Source organism: Tachypleus tridentatus, chromosome 9, assembly GCF_004210375.1.
Source record: "Tachypleus tridentatus isolate NWPU-2018 chromosome 9, ASM421037v1, whole genome shotgun sequence".
NCBI lineage: Eukaryota > Metazoa > Arthropoda > Merostomata > Xiphosura > Limulidae > Tachypleus > Tachypleus tridentatus.
Window position 1 is genome coordinate 25,932,954 of NC_134833.1, and position 18,703 is coordinate 25,951,656.

The 18,703-nt window shown below is 35.3% G+C and overlaps 1 protein-coding gene across 1 annotated transcript; it reads right to left on the reverse strand.

Moving 5' to 3' along the window:
• Positions 1 to 8,917: 8,917 nt before the first annotated feature.
• LOC143224887 (basic phospholipase A2 2-like) lies at positions 8,918 to 18,472 on the reverse strand. Its single transcript, XM_076453318.1, has 4 exons — positions 18,411 to 18,472; positions 13,654 to 13,978; positions 9,868 to 9,977; positions 8,918 to 9,090 (listed from the first exon to the last, which is right to left on the reverse strand). Exons 1-4 carry the CDS (start codon positions 18,460 to 18,462, stop codon positions 8,918 to 8,920), a joined length of 660 nt encoding a protein of 219 aa, XP_076309433.1. The 5' UTR covers positions 18,463 to 18,472.
• Between the last annotated feature and the right edge of the window lie 231 nt (positions 18,473 to 18,703).

Here is an 18,703-nt window from a genome sequence, read left to right on the forward strand (position 1 = left end):
GTGTGATTCAGTATAGTGCTGTATGATTATTTGTAACATGTACTATGTTGTGTGATTCAGTATAGTGCTGTACGATTACTTGTAACATGTACTATGTTGTGTGATTCAGTATAGTGCTGTATGATTATTTGTAACATGTACTATGTTGTGTGATTCAGTATAGTGCTGTATGATTACTTGTAACATGTACTATGTTGTGTGATTCAGTATAGTGCTGTATGATTACTTGTAACATGTACTATGTTGTGTGATTCAGTATAGTGCTGTATGATTACTTGTAACATGTACTATGTTGTGTGATTCAGTATAGTGCTGTATGATTACTTGTAACTTGTACAATGTTGTGTGATTCAGTATAGTGCTGTATGGTTACTTGTAACATGCACTATGTTGTGTGATTCAGTATAGTGCTGTATGATTACTTGTAACATGTACTATGTTGTGTGATTCAGTATAGTGCTGTATGATTACTTGTAACATGTACTATGTTGTGTGATTCAGTATAGTGCTGTATGATTACTTGTAACATGTACTATGTTGTGTGATTCAGTATAGTGCTGTATGATTACTTGTAACATGTACTATGTTGTGTGATTCAGTATAGTGCTGTATGGTTACTTGTAACATGTACTATGTTGTGTGATTCAGTATAGTGCTGTATGATTACTTGTAACATGTACTATGTTGTGTGATTCAGTATAGTGCTGTATGATTACTTGTAACATGCACTATGTTGTGTGATTCAGTATAGTGCTGTATGGTTACTTGTAACATGTACTATGTTGTGTGATTCAGTATAGTGCTGTATGATTACTTGTAACATGTACTATGTTGTGTGATTCAGTATAGTGCTGTACGATTACTTGTAATTTGATATTTTAGTATAAAATCAATAAATGACAGTTCATAGTCGTAAATGTTTCTTTTTCTTTGTTTCTAAACTAATTCCACGAAATTTACATTGCAGTAACAAGGAAAAGTTACTGTATCCACCACTGATGTTCATACGACATTAAAGAGTTGTATATTGCTAGCATATTACGTATTGTATTTGTTTTCTCGTGTGCATTGTACAGACTCAACATCATCATTTTTAACGTCACAGAAATCTGATAAGTTTCTTCAGTGAAATAATCTTACCCAACGATATAACAAATATTCTGCAATTTTATACATAAGTGTACATTCCCTATAAGTTACTAATGGATTTTCCGAAGAAATGTGTTGATATAAATGGATACAGAGAATGTTTATGAAAGAAAAAAAAAACTATTGTAAAAGCGAGTTGTCTAATACGATCATTCCAAAAAACAACAACAACAAAAAACACATCAAGAAGAACGTGTTAAAGATATCAAACATTTATTAAACAAAGTGTATTTTGCTACTTTTAAAAATAACACACTGGTTCATCATTTCTAATTTTAGCTAATATCTTTTAAATGCATAAATATCTTTCTATAATAATTTTATTTATCATTTACAGCCGCTCTTAGTTTCGTTAGTTACATGTATCAACCATATTAACACACTAATGAAGTTTCTTCACAATACAGAAAATAAACTCTTTACTTCTTGATGACGAGAACCACACTTGAAATAAAAATGTATCTCAGAACGGCTGGTATGGGTATTAACACTTTTATTGATAAGGAAAGAACAACGTTTCTCGTCATCAAGAACGTTTCGACGTTGTTCTCTCCTTATCAATAAAAGTGTTAATACCCATACCAGCTGTTTTGAGCTACGAACTGTTTATTTGAAAACAAAACATATGTATATAGATAAATCCCAATTAGAAATATCATACTATCTAGTATATATCTATATTGTGCATAAGTCAGAAATATTTGTGATTTTTGTGTTCAGTATTTTACTAGGTTTTGTTTATGAAATTTCTCAGTATCTAGAGGCGTTCAGTTGTTATTTGAGGCAAATATCTAAATGTATTTAGTTAACTGTATTACTATAATCCTTTGTTTTCTCTAACATCGGTACACAGAAACAGTATAAGGCAGACGCCAAGAGTAGGAAAGAATAACACTGAGAGTAATTTAACAAGGATTTTTGCTGCTTTTAACGATTACCATAAGTCAACAAAGACCGATTACGTAACCACCAAATATAAAATATGTACCTCTACACTTCCAAGATAGGAGCGACACTGCTATGATATAAACAGCTTACATTTTCTTGAGAGGATATATATATACATATTTAATCAGTTTACTCTTTTATCCTTGTTTCTAACAGACCTCTTACAACCCAGTGGAGGCATTTTTGTTAAAAAATATCCAATTCGTTTTTTGTAAATTTGGACTGAAATTTTTGGACATTTTTACTGGCTGAAAAGAAGGCATTTCTCACACTCTTTTGGCGTTGTGGCTGCGTAAACGATTTGAAGTGGTAATGTGACTGAAATCCATCAGCGCATCACGAGCTTAAAGGCGAATAACAAGAAATATGGAAATCTTCAAATGACACACAGAAATATTCAGGAACCGTTTAGATCCATCTTAGTAGGTAATTTACAGCAAGCCGAGTACAATATTATGCTTGTAGCTGCTTTCAAGGCGTTCCTGTCTGCTCATCCCACTCTTGAATATCGTGATGGTTTGCTTCTCCCTACCAAATCACAGTTCAAATTGTTTTTGTGTCAGTTGAAAGCTAAACATAAAAAAGGTAATAGCAAAAGCATAAAAGGTTGGATCTTGCTTGATTAATTGTTTTGAAAATGTGGCTTTATTGATATACACTAAATTTTCTACCAGCGGTTAGATTTTAGTACTAGCTAGCATGGAGACTTGAGAACGCTATGTTTCACTTTAACATCTATTAATTGAAAACGAAGACTTGTGTCCAAGAGATACGTCCCGTCCTTTCTGGAATGAACTTTTAATGTTCAACAAATTGTGGTGTAAAGACACCCCTTGGCTCCTGAGGGGTGTATAAAATATTGTACAATTCCGTAATTGCACTGACTCCCTTTTAAATATAAGAGACAACAATTAATGAAGTATAATTCTCCAATTTTGTTTTTTGTATTTATTGGAAATCCAGGTTTAACCATTTATTGCAACACGTTCATTCAGTTACAACTTTTGAATTGTTAACTTTGAATGTGCAGAAAAAAAAGAGTATGTAACAAAAGGCTAACAATGCACCAATGCCGTTTTGAATGCCTATTTTGTAGGAAATCATTGTAGAGTAGATCTGTGGAACCTTTCCTATCAGAAGTCATGGACTCCTTTAAAGTATTGGCCCACAGTAGGAATAAGCAAACCACAAGCAAATAGAGAGGCGTATAAAACTTACTGATAGAATTAAAATGCACAAGGCGTGTGTACTATTATTCAAGTTAGCACATTTATCACAGTTATGTAGCTTGAAGGTACTGTAATCGTACTATACTAGAACTCTAACTTATATAATACTGGAAAAAATGTATTACCCAGCTTTGCGAAATTTTTATTACCTGTGCATTTAGAATTGCATCAGGGGTCACGAATTTCTCGTTTCGCCTCCGTTTCTTGTCTAGGAAAACTTTATCTTTCTCCATTCTCAGGGTGCAGATATGACGTCATGAATACGTCACAGAGGGATCTAATGCACCGGTGCCATCTACATAAATATAATAGTACTGTCTGTTGTATGTCCATGTAAATACTTCGCAGGGTGTGGATGAATCTTCACCAAAATTAGTGTGGAGGTTCATTAGGTTCATGGGGAAATACATACAGATTTCGAATTTTGCGGTTTTTGTGGGTTTTTGTTTTACCACTATTTCGCCCTTGTTAATGAATTCTCCCGAAATTTGGTATGAAAGTTTGTTGGGTCCATGAGGGGATAGTTGCACATTTGCGGTTGCATATTTTTTGTTTTACTGTTTTTATGGGCGTTTTGAGTTTTCTAAATAAATAAATAAATATATATATATAAAGAAAAAATTTTCAAGTCCTACGATAACTTAATCATGAATTTACATAACTTCCTTCCAGGGTACGGGTGCCCCAGCTAGTAGTTTTTATCACAGATGACATCTTGCAAGATCAACAAAATGATAACTTCCACTTCATGCACATATATTTGCACAACGTAACGTAATTCGAACTAGTATTTGAAATATATACAGAGATGCCAACTATTTCAAATAACTGAGCGTAATGATCTCAGACAGAGCCCTTTATCATTTGCAGCTACTAGGCCTGACCAATGTCTCTAAGCTGTTTATTATTATATTATTATTATAACTATTATTATTTATTACTGCTATAGATTGTTCATTTATGACTGTGTTTAGTGTATTTAATAAAAAAATTAAAAAAAATTCTTTTGAAATTATGTCTTTTATTTAGTTCAGAGTAACAAACATACTGGTAAAACAACATTGAACATGCACAAACAGTAAACAGAAAAAGCCTTTGTGTAAGGACTAGTTTATATCGTGTTTATAATACTCATTGTAATAGTTTTGCAACTATTGCAGCCTTTGCTGTCATGAGAATGTATCTGGATGGTTGGGAGTTATAACAACATTGACTGCATGCACATCTTGTGTGTTATAATACTGCTCAAAACTGAAGTGCTCAAGTTTGGTCTAAACTTGCTTTTGTTTTTAGTCGCTAAACTAAATATCCTTTCACTGTCAGCATTAGAATGGAAGATTGTAAGAATTCCAAGCATAACCCTACACAGAATGTCATACTTCTGATTACCATTTCCATCCTTAACTGTAGACAGCTGAACCCAAAACTTGTCAACATTCAACTGAAGGACAGTTTCTGAGAAAGTATCAATTTGATAGTTCAAATATTGCCCTTCCAACTTGTCAATAGTGTCATGCTCATGTGTATTGACAAGGACAGAATACCTGTCTGTGAAGAAACATAGAGAAGAGAAATCTTTGCTGACTTTCAGTTTTGGATCAGCAACCTCTGCGTGAATCAGAAGTTCATCATTTAGAGGGAAATGTTTTATCATGTAATTTGTAGCTGCAATATAGTATTTCATGACACTGGTGTAGAAGCTGATCAGGTCCTTTTCAAATTTAACATTGTATTCCTTGGCAGCATTTCCAATAGAAACTGCCTCATCAGATTTGTGTAAGGATTCATTGTTGTAGTCAAGTTCAGTGATGTTGCCTTCAAGATATTCTGGCTTGATGTATCTGACAAGTATATTTTTAACTTGTGTAATCAGAGTTCTATGCATAATGTGTATGCAAGGTTCTTCTCTTTGCAATATCAAATTGGCCTGCTCAAATAGAGGAATTGCAGACTGAAGAAAAAGACAAAATAACAAGTTCATTTTGTTGTCCAAGAAAACTGTTAACTTATCTAACTTGCTCTGCACATAACTTTTCTTGGTTACTTCCTTGCTAGCTTTGGTTTTCTTCTCTATTTTCATTGATTGTCTCTTCTTTAGTTCAAGGTCAGACTACCTAAACATATATTGAGTTATATCAAATGTTTCTTTTTCAGCTTTTGGTGACTGTTGTCTTGTGTCCCTGTGTGGCTGAGGGGATATCCTGACTGTTAAAGTCTTGCTGCCTGACTGAGCTGAACGTTTAGATCCTTTCGAATCTAGTTTTTCCTTTTCACAGTGAAAATACTTCTTCAATAGCTTCCACATGTCCAATATTCTGTTGAGGCACACCCCAAGTGATAGCCATCTTTTGTTAACAAGTTGTATAATTTTTCTTGTTTCTTTGTCATATAATCCTTGAAACCCTTTGAAACGTTGTTTTCTGCTAGCACTTATGTCCAGAAAATAGTAGATATCTATCAATATATCAGAAACTGGGCAGGGCAGTTCTCTGGAAGCTTTCTGGGCAGAAATATTCATGAGGTGACAGGCACAGCCCATGAAGTAAATGCTAGGCTGTCGTCTTGAAATGCGTCCCATAACACCTTTACCTATACCAGACATAACTGAGGCATTGTCTGTAGAAAAACTAAGACAGTTTTCCCATGGAATTTTCCTTTTTGTCAGTTCGTGATCCACAAGCTTGAAAATATTCTCTCCCGTTGAAGCTTCTTTCCATTCCACCATTGTCAAAAGAGAACAAACAATTTTTCCAAAAAAGGGTCATGATATCGTACAACACTGGACACAGTTTTGAGTCATCCATGTCTGTGGATCCATCTGTGGCTAAACTGTAAACACTGTTAGTAAGTATGCTTGAAATCATTTTATCATCTTCACAACCCAACATTTGTACAATGGCTGTAGTTTTGGTTCTATCACAGCCATATTTTGTCGCTATATCAGAGTCTGAGAACATTTTTCTGAATACATGTCCTGCATGATAGGCTACAGCTAAAGGTAAATTATGAGCAATGACGAATTGTGTGAACATCACTTCTGCATTTATGGTTTCATATTCTGAATTCGTACTCATAAATGTCGTTATCTGCATCGTTTTTGTCTTCGCCTCAGCCTTTTGATGGTGAGATGCTGATTTTGTATGTCTGGAACAATCGTTTATCCCGCCACGTGCCACAGAAAAATCGATGTGACAAACTGTACAAAACACATGACTGTCACTGACTTTTGATGCAATGACCGGATATTTTGCACTATACTTTTTCCTAAATTTTTGATTCACAGTTTTAGTCCTTTTAGATTTGCCAGAAACAAGAGAATCTGGTGAACGAGGCCTCTTTTTTTCCATCTTGTGAACGATCGCATTGGTGTTTCTATGCCGCTTAGAAAACGAGAAATACCCATCTACGCGAGCGCTGATTGGCTGACAAGCACTGATGGCGTAACTACGGATTCCCCCACGTATCCAGTATGGAGAAGCACCGCACTGAAACTATTGGTAGACATCGGAGATACAAATATTTTTTTATTATTTCAAGCACAAACATGATTATCGCAAGTAGCCATTTGGACTATGTCTTTTATTTATTATCAAAATTTATATGGATCTCACTAGAAATTTTCTTTTCACCCCTTCCAAGCCCTAGGGGAACAATTTATCACTTTATTGAATAGGCCTATATAATATATAATAATTTGGGAGTTGCAACAAGTCGTAATATTTGTCTGTATGAGCATATAGTCGTAATGTATACACCTAAATCGTAATGATTACGCTCAAATCGTAATGGTTGGCATCTCTGTATATACATATAACGGTAACCAGTCAATTTCACGACAAATACAGACAGTTCTCTTCTTAATAATAAATATGTAGATGCCAAGAGAAGAATGGGGCATACTGAGGCTTTTACTAAAAGGGTTGTACTACTATCTGACAAGAAAATTTTGTGGCTTGTGTTTTTAGCATAAAATTATACATAGGCTATCTGAGATCTGTCCATCATTGGTGGATCGAGCCCCAGACTTTAGCGCTGTAAGTCTGTAAACTTACCGTTGACTCATTGGAGGGATAAGAGGAAAGACTAGTATACGTACATAATTTAATTTGGTTTGTACTTTACATACTTAATAACATGCTATAAAACAATATTATCCAGAAACGTGCAAAGGGAAACTCACTGTTTACTTTGTTCGTAAGAATTTTCCAACATGTTTTTGAGCTGAATTCAGTGCAACATATTTTTTCTAAAGATCTTTGTTACAACTTGATCTAAAAACTTCCCAATTTTCATGCAGCAGTAACGTACAAGTAATGTGAATTCGCTGAACATGCTCTCGCATTTTCAGCTGTGGGTGCGTTATAGAAGTAACAGATACCCTACTCTTTGATTCAAAAAGTTGGACAACGTCCTAGTAGCGGGAGAAGGGATAGAGACTGCATGTTAGCTGCCTCCTCTTTGGTCAATAGTTTAAAATTCACAATGACCAGTCCAAGCGCTTATAAGGTGTCTTCCAGTTTGAAAAATCCAGTTCCTGAATGTTGACTTATTAGCGCTTAAATGGTAAGAAAGTATTTTAATATGTTAAGTTACATATTCAGCCATAACGTGTTAAAGGTTAATGTCTCCTCCTAGCAGTATTTACCTTAGAAACAAAACTTGTTCCTTCCACACAGATTTCAAAGTAATAAACCAACTTTCCACAACTTGCTATGAGGTACAATTTGTAAGGTCGAAGAGTATTGTTATGTCATCATAAGGGAATGTAAAAGGTCCTGATGTAAGGTGTTTAGAACTCACAAACAGACATTTAGTCTCAATTTGTTTGTTTTTTATGTAATCTAATTATTAAGAGCGCAGTTTTGCTGGTTATTGTTACTGGATGGTGTCACGGTTGGCGAATCACTTTATATGTTTTATCGATGAAAATGTTTCATTATAACCATGTTCTCTAGCATCTTCAATGATCAGGAAATTATATCATCATTTCGTAAGAAGGAAATGAATAAGCTACTCAGAACCTAGAACCAGCTTATGGAACGTAACTGTCAGTGTTGATGAGAAATGAATAAGCTACTCAGAACCCTCGACCTAGAACCAGCTTATGGTACGTAACTGGCAGTGTTGATGAGAAATGAATAAGCTACTCAGAACCTAGAACCAGCTTATGGAACGTAACTGTCAGTGTTGATGAGAAATGAATAAGCTACTCAGAACCTAGAACCAGCTTATGGAACGTAACTGTCAGTGTTGATGAGAAATGAATAAGCTACTCAGAACCTAGAACCAGCTTATGGAATGTAACTGTCAGTGTTGATGAGAAATGAATAAGCTACTCAGAACCTAGAACCAGCTTATGGAACGTAACTGGCAGTGTTGATGAGAAATGAATAAGCTACTCAGAGCCCTCGACCTAGAACCAGCTTATGGTACGTAACTGGCAGTGTTGATGAGAAATGAATAAGCTACTCAGAACCTAGAACCAGCTTATGGAACGTAACTGTCAGTGTTGATGAGAAATGAATAAGCTACTCAGAACCTAGAACCAGCTTATGGAACGTAACTGTCAGTGTTGATGAGAAATGAATAAGCTACTCAGAACCTAGAACCAGCTTATGGAACGTAACTGTCAGTGTTGATGAGAAAGACATACATGTTGCACGATGTAAGGGACACGAATATTTACTGACGCAATGAGCAAAATTTCTGTCACATTCACAAAGTTGGGCAGCACATTCATGGGCCATAAAGTAGCTGTCATCTCCTGAAATTTATGCAAAAAAAATGAATTTTTACAATAAAACAGAGACAAAATACATAAGACAGAAGCATTCCAACTTCGCTATTTATAAAGTCGTTATACTTTTAAATATGATACTTCGAGTTATTTTAACGTACTTTATTAGCAACTGCTACGAGGTTAACCTATAACTCAGTTGATAGACCACTCTCTTAAGGTATGAGAGGACCTAGGTCCAATACCAAGCGGAAGGCCATGGGAAAGTAAGTCAGTATCCAGCTAAGGTCCCAAAATGGAATTTGTTAATTTGAATTATTCAAATACACTCTACTAGGACAGCAACAATTAACATGAGGTTAAACCTCTAGGTTAACATACTCTCAGTACGTGAGGAATTTCAGCATCGATCCCGAAAGTTGGATCGACAAGAGGATTTGTTTACAGAAGTATACAACTTAATAAAGACTGTATACCATTATAATTTATAATCTGAGGATCAATATTCCGATACAATTTAATTGAGACTGTATACCATTATAATTTATAATCTGAGACTGTATACCATTAGAATTTATAACCTGAGGATCAGTATTATGATACAATCTCATAGAGACTGTGTACAATTGGAATTTATAATCTAAGGATCTGTATTCTGATACAACCTAATAGAAACTGTATATAATTAGAATTTATAATCTGAGGATCAGTATTTTGAAACCCAGAACAAAGTAAGGTAAAAAACTAATCTATTTACTAAAGCAGTAAAATGTGGCAGTGCTAACAGACAAAACGAATACTTACTACAACGAGCGTAACCAGGGCCAACGCATTGAAATTGGTAAGAAACAAAGTAGATCAAAAGTTGAGGGCAAGCGGAATAGGCGTAGCACTTATCATGTTCCAAACAACACCTACAGAGAAAATACATCGTGATGTGCAAGTTGTAAATATTACTTACAGAAATATTTGTTAAAGCTTTCAGTAAATACCACTCTCAAAAATCACGTAATAGTTTTCTATATAGATGTGGGTGTATCTATCTATTACATTTAGAGTCAAACAATTACAAAGAGAGTTTTGTTTCTTATTGGACAAATCGATTTTAACGTTATAAGTACGTCATCTTACCGCTGTCCAACCGGGAGATTTACACACACAAAATAACAAAAGCAATACAAAAAATAATAATATTTCAACAGCTGATGATATGAACAACTGGCCTGGTGAGTTTGTTGTTAGTTAAACACATTAACGCACATACACAAACCGAGGAATAGTTACCTAATCGATAAGTGCATATATTATACAATAATCAAATAATTAATACCTATGAAAGTATAAAAATTCTGCACTTTTTAAGATAAATACCTACCGCACATTTAATAAATTATGGATATGTTTTTGTTTATTAGTTAGTGGATTCATAAACAACTTTAGTTCAAGAACCCCTCCTTTCTCTAAGAGTCCTCGTTTTTTTTTTTTTTTTCATTGAAATTTAAACCATTAGTACAACCTTATAACAAGTAAAATGCTTTTAAAATTCTACGGTTTTCATCTTTATAAAGTATCTCAAAAGGTCATTGAGAAAAGTATAACTCTGGGGTGTTTCCAGGAATTTATTAAGGGTCTTAATGGGGGCTTTATTTTGCTCCTAAAGTTGATAAGTATAGTAGACATGGAGTTAAAACATGGATTTATAGCTTCAGATAATAATGTAGACATTATATTCAGCCCTGTTTGTTAACATTTTTGGGGTTCCGTAATTGTAGCCTTGAAAATATAATCTTTCATTTTGATTCAGCTTCTTTCTGTAATTTTTTAACGATCCCTAGTTCTCTTTTTCAGACTCACAGATTTTGGTAACATTTTTTTTAAGGTTTTATTGATGTCCATTTATGGAGAATAAACTTTAAACTACATATATGCACATGCGTTCATTTGAATGTTTCATGTCTTTAAACAGTTTACTGCTGCATTGACCTTTTCCCCCCTCGACCACCACACTTAACTTATTTAAAATAAATAAGAAATGTATAACAAATAATAAACACACGTAATGGTACGCAACTACAACAAGCAAAATGTAAATTTCTTCTAAAAAGACCCTCTTGACGCAACGATGGCAACACCACAGATTCAACGACCGGCTTTCATCAATGTCACAAAGTAATGTAACAAAAGTTGAGCAGTAACAAAGCAATCTCTTCAGAATGGAAGAATGTTTCTAAGATAATGCAATACAGATTAATACAATGTAAACAAAGTTAGTGATATGCTTATATTGTTAGATCCACATGACACATATCTATGTTTTCAATAACCTGCTTTGAATAAGTGTTTGCTGGAATAAAACAATACAAGTAATGCATGTAAACTAGACACCAGTGATAAATTAAGTGTTGCCAGTTATATACAACATTTACAACCACTACCGTTACACTAACTAGTTAGAAATATTATTAGTTGTAGAAGTAGTGTTATATGCAGTGTTAATAAATACTGAATACACGCTCAGAATTTCAACTAGGTATAAGAAACAGTAGAAATAGTTACCATCATTGTTATCCGAGTAGAGAAATGAATACATAAATCAACTGTCTCAAACATTACTTTAAATAAAGCTTCGCGTCTTTTAAGGTAATTATTTAATGAGCCACTTGGTTTTGTGTCTGAGGTTTCGTACAAACACGCATTTAGCATGTGCCTAGTACAAGTGCACTCACTCAGAACAACTGTGCACCTATTATTATACAGTGATAACTACGTCTTGTTTTGTTTGTTTTGAATTTCGCGCAAAGCTACTCGAGGGCTATCTGCGCTAGTCTTCTCTAACTTAGCAGTGTAAGACTAGAGGGAAGGCAGCTAGTCATCACCACCCACCGCCAACTTTTGGGCTACTCTTTTACCAAAGAATAGTGGGATCGATCGCCACATTATAACGCCCCTACGGCTGGAAGGGCGAGCATGTTTGTTGCAACCCGGATTCGAACCCGCAACTCTCGGATTACGAGTCGAACGCCTTAACACACTTGGCCATGCCGGGCCATGACTACGTACATCAACTTTCAATGAAAATAAGATAAACTTTTATGCATGTCCTGTATATTATCAACGTTCCATGTAGTATGTCTCTCTAGGTTTTGATGCTAAATATCAAACATATCGTGCTGTAGGCTTGTAAATCGTCAATAATCTCACTAAAAGGGGCGTAGAGTGTGTATATATGTATCTATCTATGCATGTGACCGAAATCGCAAATACAATATGGCGCCATCTTTTGAATTGCACAAAAACCAAAATCCACAAAAAAATTTCACATTTTGGGTATTCAGAATTCCGATAATAAGCAAAATAATTTTATATGTACAAAAAACATTTCTATATTAAAGAATACAATTTTAAATAAAATACTGTATGTGTAACATGACTTTCACTAGGACTCTACATAAGGGTTTCACTGTATCTTTATGCAATTTTAAGGACAGTACAAAAAATGAAAACCTATTTTTTTCGTTAAAGGGTACCACTTTTAACATACAAAAACACTAAAGTTTGTATCAACCCAATCCTCCTTTTCCCATGCAGTACTCAACAAAAAATCTAAATATTCAATTTTTTTTTCAATGAAGTATGAATATTATATCATATAATTACCAGCAGAAAAGACCGCCCATAAGGCGGCGTTTCTGTTAGTAATAACATAATATGAGCAAATGGCCAAATTTTGATTTTGTCTAACAAATTAAATCACTTATTTTGCTTACTAACAATGTTTGAGGGAAGCTTTGAGTGTTGTTTCAAGAATAAGTATGTGATTTTTAAGGTGGTTTTTGGTCAAATGTTCTATTAGAGTTTTGAGTAGATTTCTATGCAATCCCTATTATGGACCACCATCGTCGTTCATGATAACATCGAGTTCTGACAGAGAGGAAGTGATCAATGCTAAACCTAATGATCCCTGGTTCAAACATGGACCAAAGCCCGATGACCACTAGAGGACGGAATTCGCGGAATTACCTAGACGTATATATGTACATTATAACTCAGTGTTCCCTGCAAAGAAATAGATTGCACTGACACAGGTGTAGCACAAACCTTGCTACACCAACGATATAAATATCATTTTAATATAAGGTTGAGTTTTATCTGTTTTAAAAACAATAAATAAACCATATGTACTTCCGAAAGTGTTATGTTACAAATGTTAATAAAATGAATAAAACTAAAATTAAGACTAACAAATATCTTTAGCTCTTGCTTTTATAGTTTATGTATCGTGTTGTGTACTGGCCTACAGAGTGTATAATTCTTCTCGTGATTCATGGCATGCGCACGTTTTACTGACGTGACGACAATACAAATAGCAACGTTAAAAGTGTTTCTTATGTGAAGTCATTTTATCATTTTAACGTCCACTGACTGACTGATAGAGAACCCACTACTGTACAGTGGTACAAGTGTTTATAACAGGTGAACCTTCCAGATGGCCTTCTGCTACCTTCCAATTATTACAATTGGAAATTACAATTATCGTTACCAACTCGTGTGTGTTAAGTTGAGAATAACACTTCCTACGATATTACATACCTGTCAATTTCGTCCACTGGTTCTCCTCTTCCCATGTAACCACAGTAACAACCGTATCCTCTGTAAGTTAAAGGATTACAGCCCGTGACACATTGTAACACATTAGCCAGTTGCAAGACACTTCGTCGGGCACGAGCTGCTCGTACCTTTCTTCTAGAGAGTTTTTTTGAACTTCCGAGTTCCAAATTCTCCTTACGTTCTCCATTAATACAACCAGTGTTTACTTGTTCGTTTTTAACTATTTCATTCATTGTTGAGAGCGGAGCAGCGTCTGGGGAATCCGTGAAATCCAGAACAGTAGAAAATAACTGTAGACTATCAGCCACTGAATAAGATTAAGCAAATGATTAACGAGAGACAATGAGAGACTTGGAATAAGGTTTAAACGTACAAAGAGACTGTTTAGCTGGGAATCTTTATTTTAAAAATCAAAGTTCGAACGTAGAATCAAATAATGAGTTACACATTAATTAGTTGATTACATTCGACAAATGACTATATACTGTTAAAGTTTAGACGGGTGTAGAACCTTAAGACAATAAGCAGTTTAAAAAGGATTCGAAATTCAAAAGTTTCGTGTTGATTACTACCACCTGCACCATACGTAATGATATTCGAAAACATACAAATAGTAGAAGATGGTCATTTATGTAATTTATTCATCCTTATGAATAAAATAAACATCAGTGTCAGCGTACGTGCTAACTATTTTCAACTTTAATAATTTTAAGTCTAAGTGCCCGGCATGGCCAGGTGGGTTAAGGCGTTCGACTCGTAATCCGAGGGTCGCAAGTTCGAATCCCCGTTGCATCAAACATACTTGCCCTTTCAGCCGTGGGGCGTTAGAATGTGGCAATCAATCCCACTGTTCGTTGGTAAAAGAGTAGCCCAAGAGTTGGCGGTGGATGGTGATGACTAGCTGCCTTCCCTGTAGTCTTACACTGCTAAATTAGGGACGGCTAGCGCCAAATTCAAAACAAACAAACAAATTTACGTCTAAATTTCGCCCCCAGTGGCACAGTGGTATGTCTGCGGACTCACACACTAAAAACTGGGTTTCGATACCCGTGGTGGGCAGAGCACAGATAGCCCATTGTGTAGCTTTGTGCTTAATTCTAAACAAACAAGCAAAACGTCTAAATTTACTTGAATTATAAAACGCAGTAGAAACACTTTTAAGCCTAAAATAATTACACAGATCGGGCAGTAATCTTGGTAATTTTCAAGGCTTATAACACTAAAAACTGGGTTTTGATACCCGTAGTGGGCACAACACAAATAGCTCATTGTGTACCTTTGTGTTTCACAAGAAACAAACTGAATAAATTTCTCCATTAATATCCACTAGATTGTGAGTGACTGTTACCTATCTAGTTTTGCTAGTTACGTGAATAAAGTCGTATGGTGGTTTAAGTTGTCGAAAAAGTGTCATAAAAATACTCTACTAACAAGCCCCATTGGGATAATCATTTACTTCAGTCGGAAAAACAGTTTCGTATTCGAATACAATCGAAATAATAAAATTTAAATTAACATAGGAAGAAACTGGTGCCCAAGGCGAAATCGTCCCACGACCTTGAGAAAAAACACGAGAACGGGCCTAGTTTGTAAGAAGGGAATAATGTGATTAGTTGTAGTTTTTGAAATGTATTCAAACAGTCATTAGTGGTTTAATCTTTTTCTTTCAGCTGCCAAAGAAAAAGTTTTGTATACACGAAATCAGGGGTTCGAATTGAATCCGAGAAAAAGGTAAATATATCAGCTCAGTCATATGGAAAAAAAAAGAGCTTTTAGTCAAACTTATAACCCATTAAACCTATCTTATTTGCAATATTTTGTAAATATTGTCAAATATTAATTCAGAGAAGCGATGCTATGATTAATGTTTAGTCGAGTCGTTGTACGCGACTGGGAAATTCGTGTTCTATCTTGTGTCTCTTCTTCCGTCTTCAGATTGTTGATGATCGCAGCCTGGGTGGGTAAGGAACAATTTAGACCTCGTGCTACCCTCCTTACCATTCTCGATTTTTAACTGACAAATGCTAGCGAACAGCTCACGAAAATTGAGCTAAGAACATTATTTTTAAACACAGGGCTACGTCCATGAACATGATACACTAGCATTTATAGCATCATTAGCACTTTACTTCATTTGATTGTGAAAAGCACCGCGCAAACAGTTCACTGATAAATTATTAACTTTTCACTATCAAGTGCGTATTTCACATAAAATACCCTATCAATAAACGTTTAGTACTTTAATCCTGGTAATGTGGTAAATTCTTGTAATGGCTAATTGTTTAGATTTTATACAAGTAAAGAATTCATGAATGTTCAGCTTATATGTAGATTTACTGAGATAAAGTGTTTCTCGGCTCTGATATGCCTTCAATGATTATTGGGTGTTTAGGTTGTTGTTTAAGTATTGTTTTATCTTGTAATTTGGCCCAGCACAGCTAGGTGGTTAAGTCACTTGACTCGTAATGTGAGGGTTGCAGGTTCAAATTCTTGTCGCATCAAATATGCTAGACCTTTCAGCCGTGATGGTGTTATAATGTTACGGTCAATCCCATTATTCACTTGTTTCTCCATGTGGTTTTTTTTTTGTTTCAATAACTTTGTTTGTTTTGTATTTCGCGTAAAACTATTCAAGAAATATCTGTGAGGAGAGGCAACTAGTCAACGTCACCCACCGCAAACTTTTGAACCACTCTTTTGATTGATCGTCGCATATAACGCTCCCACTGTTCAAAGGACGAGCATGATCACTGACGGGGATTCGAATTCCCGACTCGCAGATTGCAAATCAAGCTACCTAACCACCACGACATTCCAGAACTCAATGAAGAAATGAGTGAAGTAAATTTTTTGTTTTGCGTTTCACATCACTTCTCCAACACGTTATTATCCTAGGTTAATAAAAATACGTTACGACCCCAAAACCACAACTAAAAAAAAAAAGAAATCACTTTATGTTGAAAGGTGGGACAAAATGTGGTTGTTTTCAGTTTTATAAGTTTCTCTAACGTTGAAATATAATATGATCTACATTAACATCCTTACTACAGTCCAGAAGTATGGACGTTGTGGCTTGTTTTGTATGCATACAGTTACGTGTTTCATAAATATTAATTGTCATGTTAACCGTACCATTTCCTGACTTATAATTATAAGCCGGAAATAACATCAAAACCTGATAGCAGGTGACATATATAAACACACCCTAATGGTGACTATGCAAAGTATTTTGCTGTCGTCTCGTTAGAATGCAGTTGAGCGCAAAGCTGCACTATGGGCTACCCGTGCTTTGCCCGCCACGGGTATCGAAAATTGTTCTCTAGCGTTGTAAGTTCTCAGATATACCGCTGTTCTACTGCGTGAAATTCAACAACAAGTCATGCCTACAACGTACTGTGAACTGTAAGTGGTAGAAGAGTCTGGGTCTTGTTTTGCATCTGCGTTGTTTGGATGATGTCTAACAGATGGGATAACCTCAAAGATTCCCGAAGCTATTGCCGTAGACATTTTCTTTTCGAAATTATACATTTTGTATTTCCGCAACAAATGTTTTTATTGTTGTTGTTGGCAGAAATATTTATTTCCGTACAGAACGGGTAAAAAGTCTGGGTACCCTCCCAACCACCCCCAAATAAAGGTATCGTATATGAAAGAGAGGATTTATTGCATATAGACGCATTTACGTGTTTCGTATTGTGTGTGTTTTTTCTTATAGCAAAGCCGCATCGGGCTATCTGCTGTACTCACCGAGGGGAATTGAACCCCTGATTTTAGCGTTGTAAATCCGAAGACTTACCGCTGTACTAGCGAGAAACGATTCACATTGACACAGACTAACAATAAGTGCAGTTAGTTATACAAAATGTCTGTCTGTTGGTCTTAATTTTTATGACACAGTTGCCCCCCCCCCAGTGTCACAGAGGTATCTTCGCGGACTTACAGCGCTAGAATATGGGTTTCGATACCCGTGGCAGGCAGAGTACAAATAGACCATTGTGTTGCTTTGTGCTTAACGTCAAAACAAAACCTTGACATTGCCTCCATGTGCTATGTGACACTCTCCGTAGAATATTAGGGGTGAAGTTAGCGGAACGTTCAACTTTTTTTTTTGTTGTTGTTTCAAAGCGTCAATTGTTTCATATTGTTCCTTTACAATAATGTGTTTCAACAAACCCCCATAGTTGTGTTTTATGTGCACATTGTAAGTGTCACCACTTTATTTTATTTTATTCCTTAGAATTGGAATTCTCAAATGAACGTCACTTTTTTATGACACAGGGACTAAACTGTCAGTCCAATTATTTATAGGGTTCAGATATAACTGACCCAAGTTTTGATTTAATGATCAGAGAGAAGTCAGACACTCAGCAGTATCCGTCGCTATAAGAACTTTACCGGATGTTTGAACAGAATAACAAAATTGATTAACACTTTTACATCGCGCCCTTAGTTTAGCACGTGAAGCTTGTTCACAAGGCTCAAATCTCCGATTCTAAGCCTAATGTACCAGACCCAGTATGTATTTCACTCTAAGATTATATAAACTACTTTAACATAACGTCAAAGATGTTTCGTTAAACTCATGTATTTAATTTCATACATTATTATTACAGGCCGTTATAAAATACCTTCAGTATGGTGACCTTAAAAGAGATATTTATAACAGACGTACATGATATCTTATTAAAGAAATAAGAAAAAGACTGGGTGACTTTATAAACACAACAAAACTTACGTACCTAGTAGCGTCACAACTCCCAGACCGAAAAGTAGTTTGAAGCGCCCCCGCATGATTGATGAAAGACTTGTCTAACTAATTCGCAGCTATTGTAAATGATTTATATCTTTTAACCGAATAATTTGTGGAATGTGGGTCATTGCTTTGAGAGGAGCTAAAAAAAATAACAACAATAACATTAAAAAAATGAATTTTGATGCCGTGATTGGTACACGTCCTGGTCGTGCTTAACATTTCCATTGGGCAAAAAGTATCACACACTCATTATATTAGAGGGAGGGTGGCTTAAAAACT

What these genes read in the sequence shown, in the direction of transcription:
- LOC143224887 (XM_076453318.1), bottom strand. Translation starts at nt 18,462, where the DNA reads ATGCGGGGGCGCTTCAAACTACTTTTCGGTCTGGGAGTTGTGACGCTA. An exon ending in CCAGTGGACGAAATTGACAG is followed by an intron (nt 9,978 to 13,653) that starts GTATGTAATATC and finishes TTTTCTCTGTAG; the next exon opens with GTGTTGTTTGGAACATGATA. An exon ending in CCCTGGTTACGCTCGTTGTA is followed by an intron (nt 9,091 to 9,867) that starts GTAAGTATTCGT and finishes CATAAATTTCAG; the next exon opens with GAGATGACAGCTACTTTATG.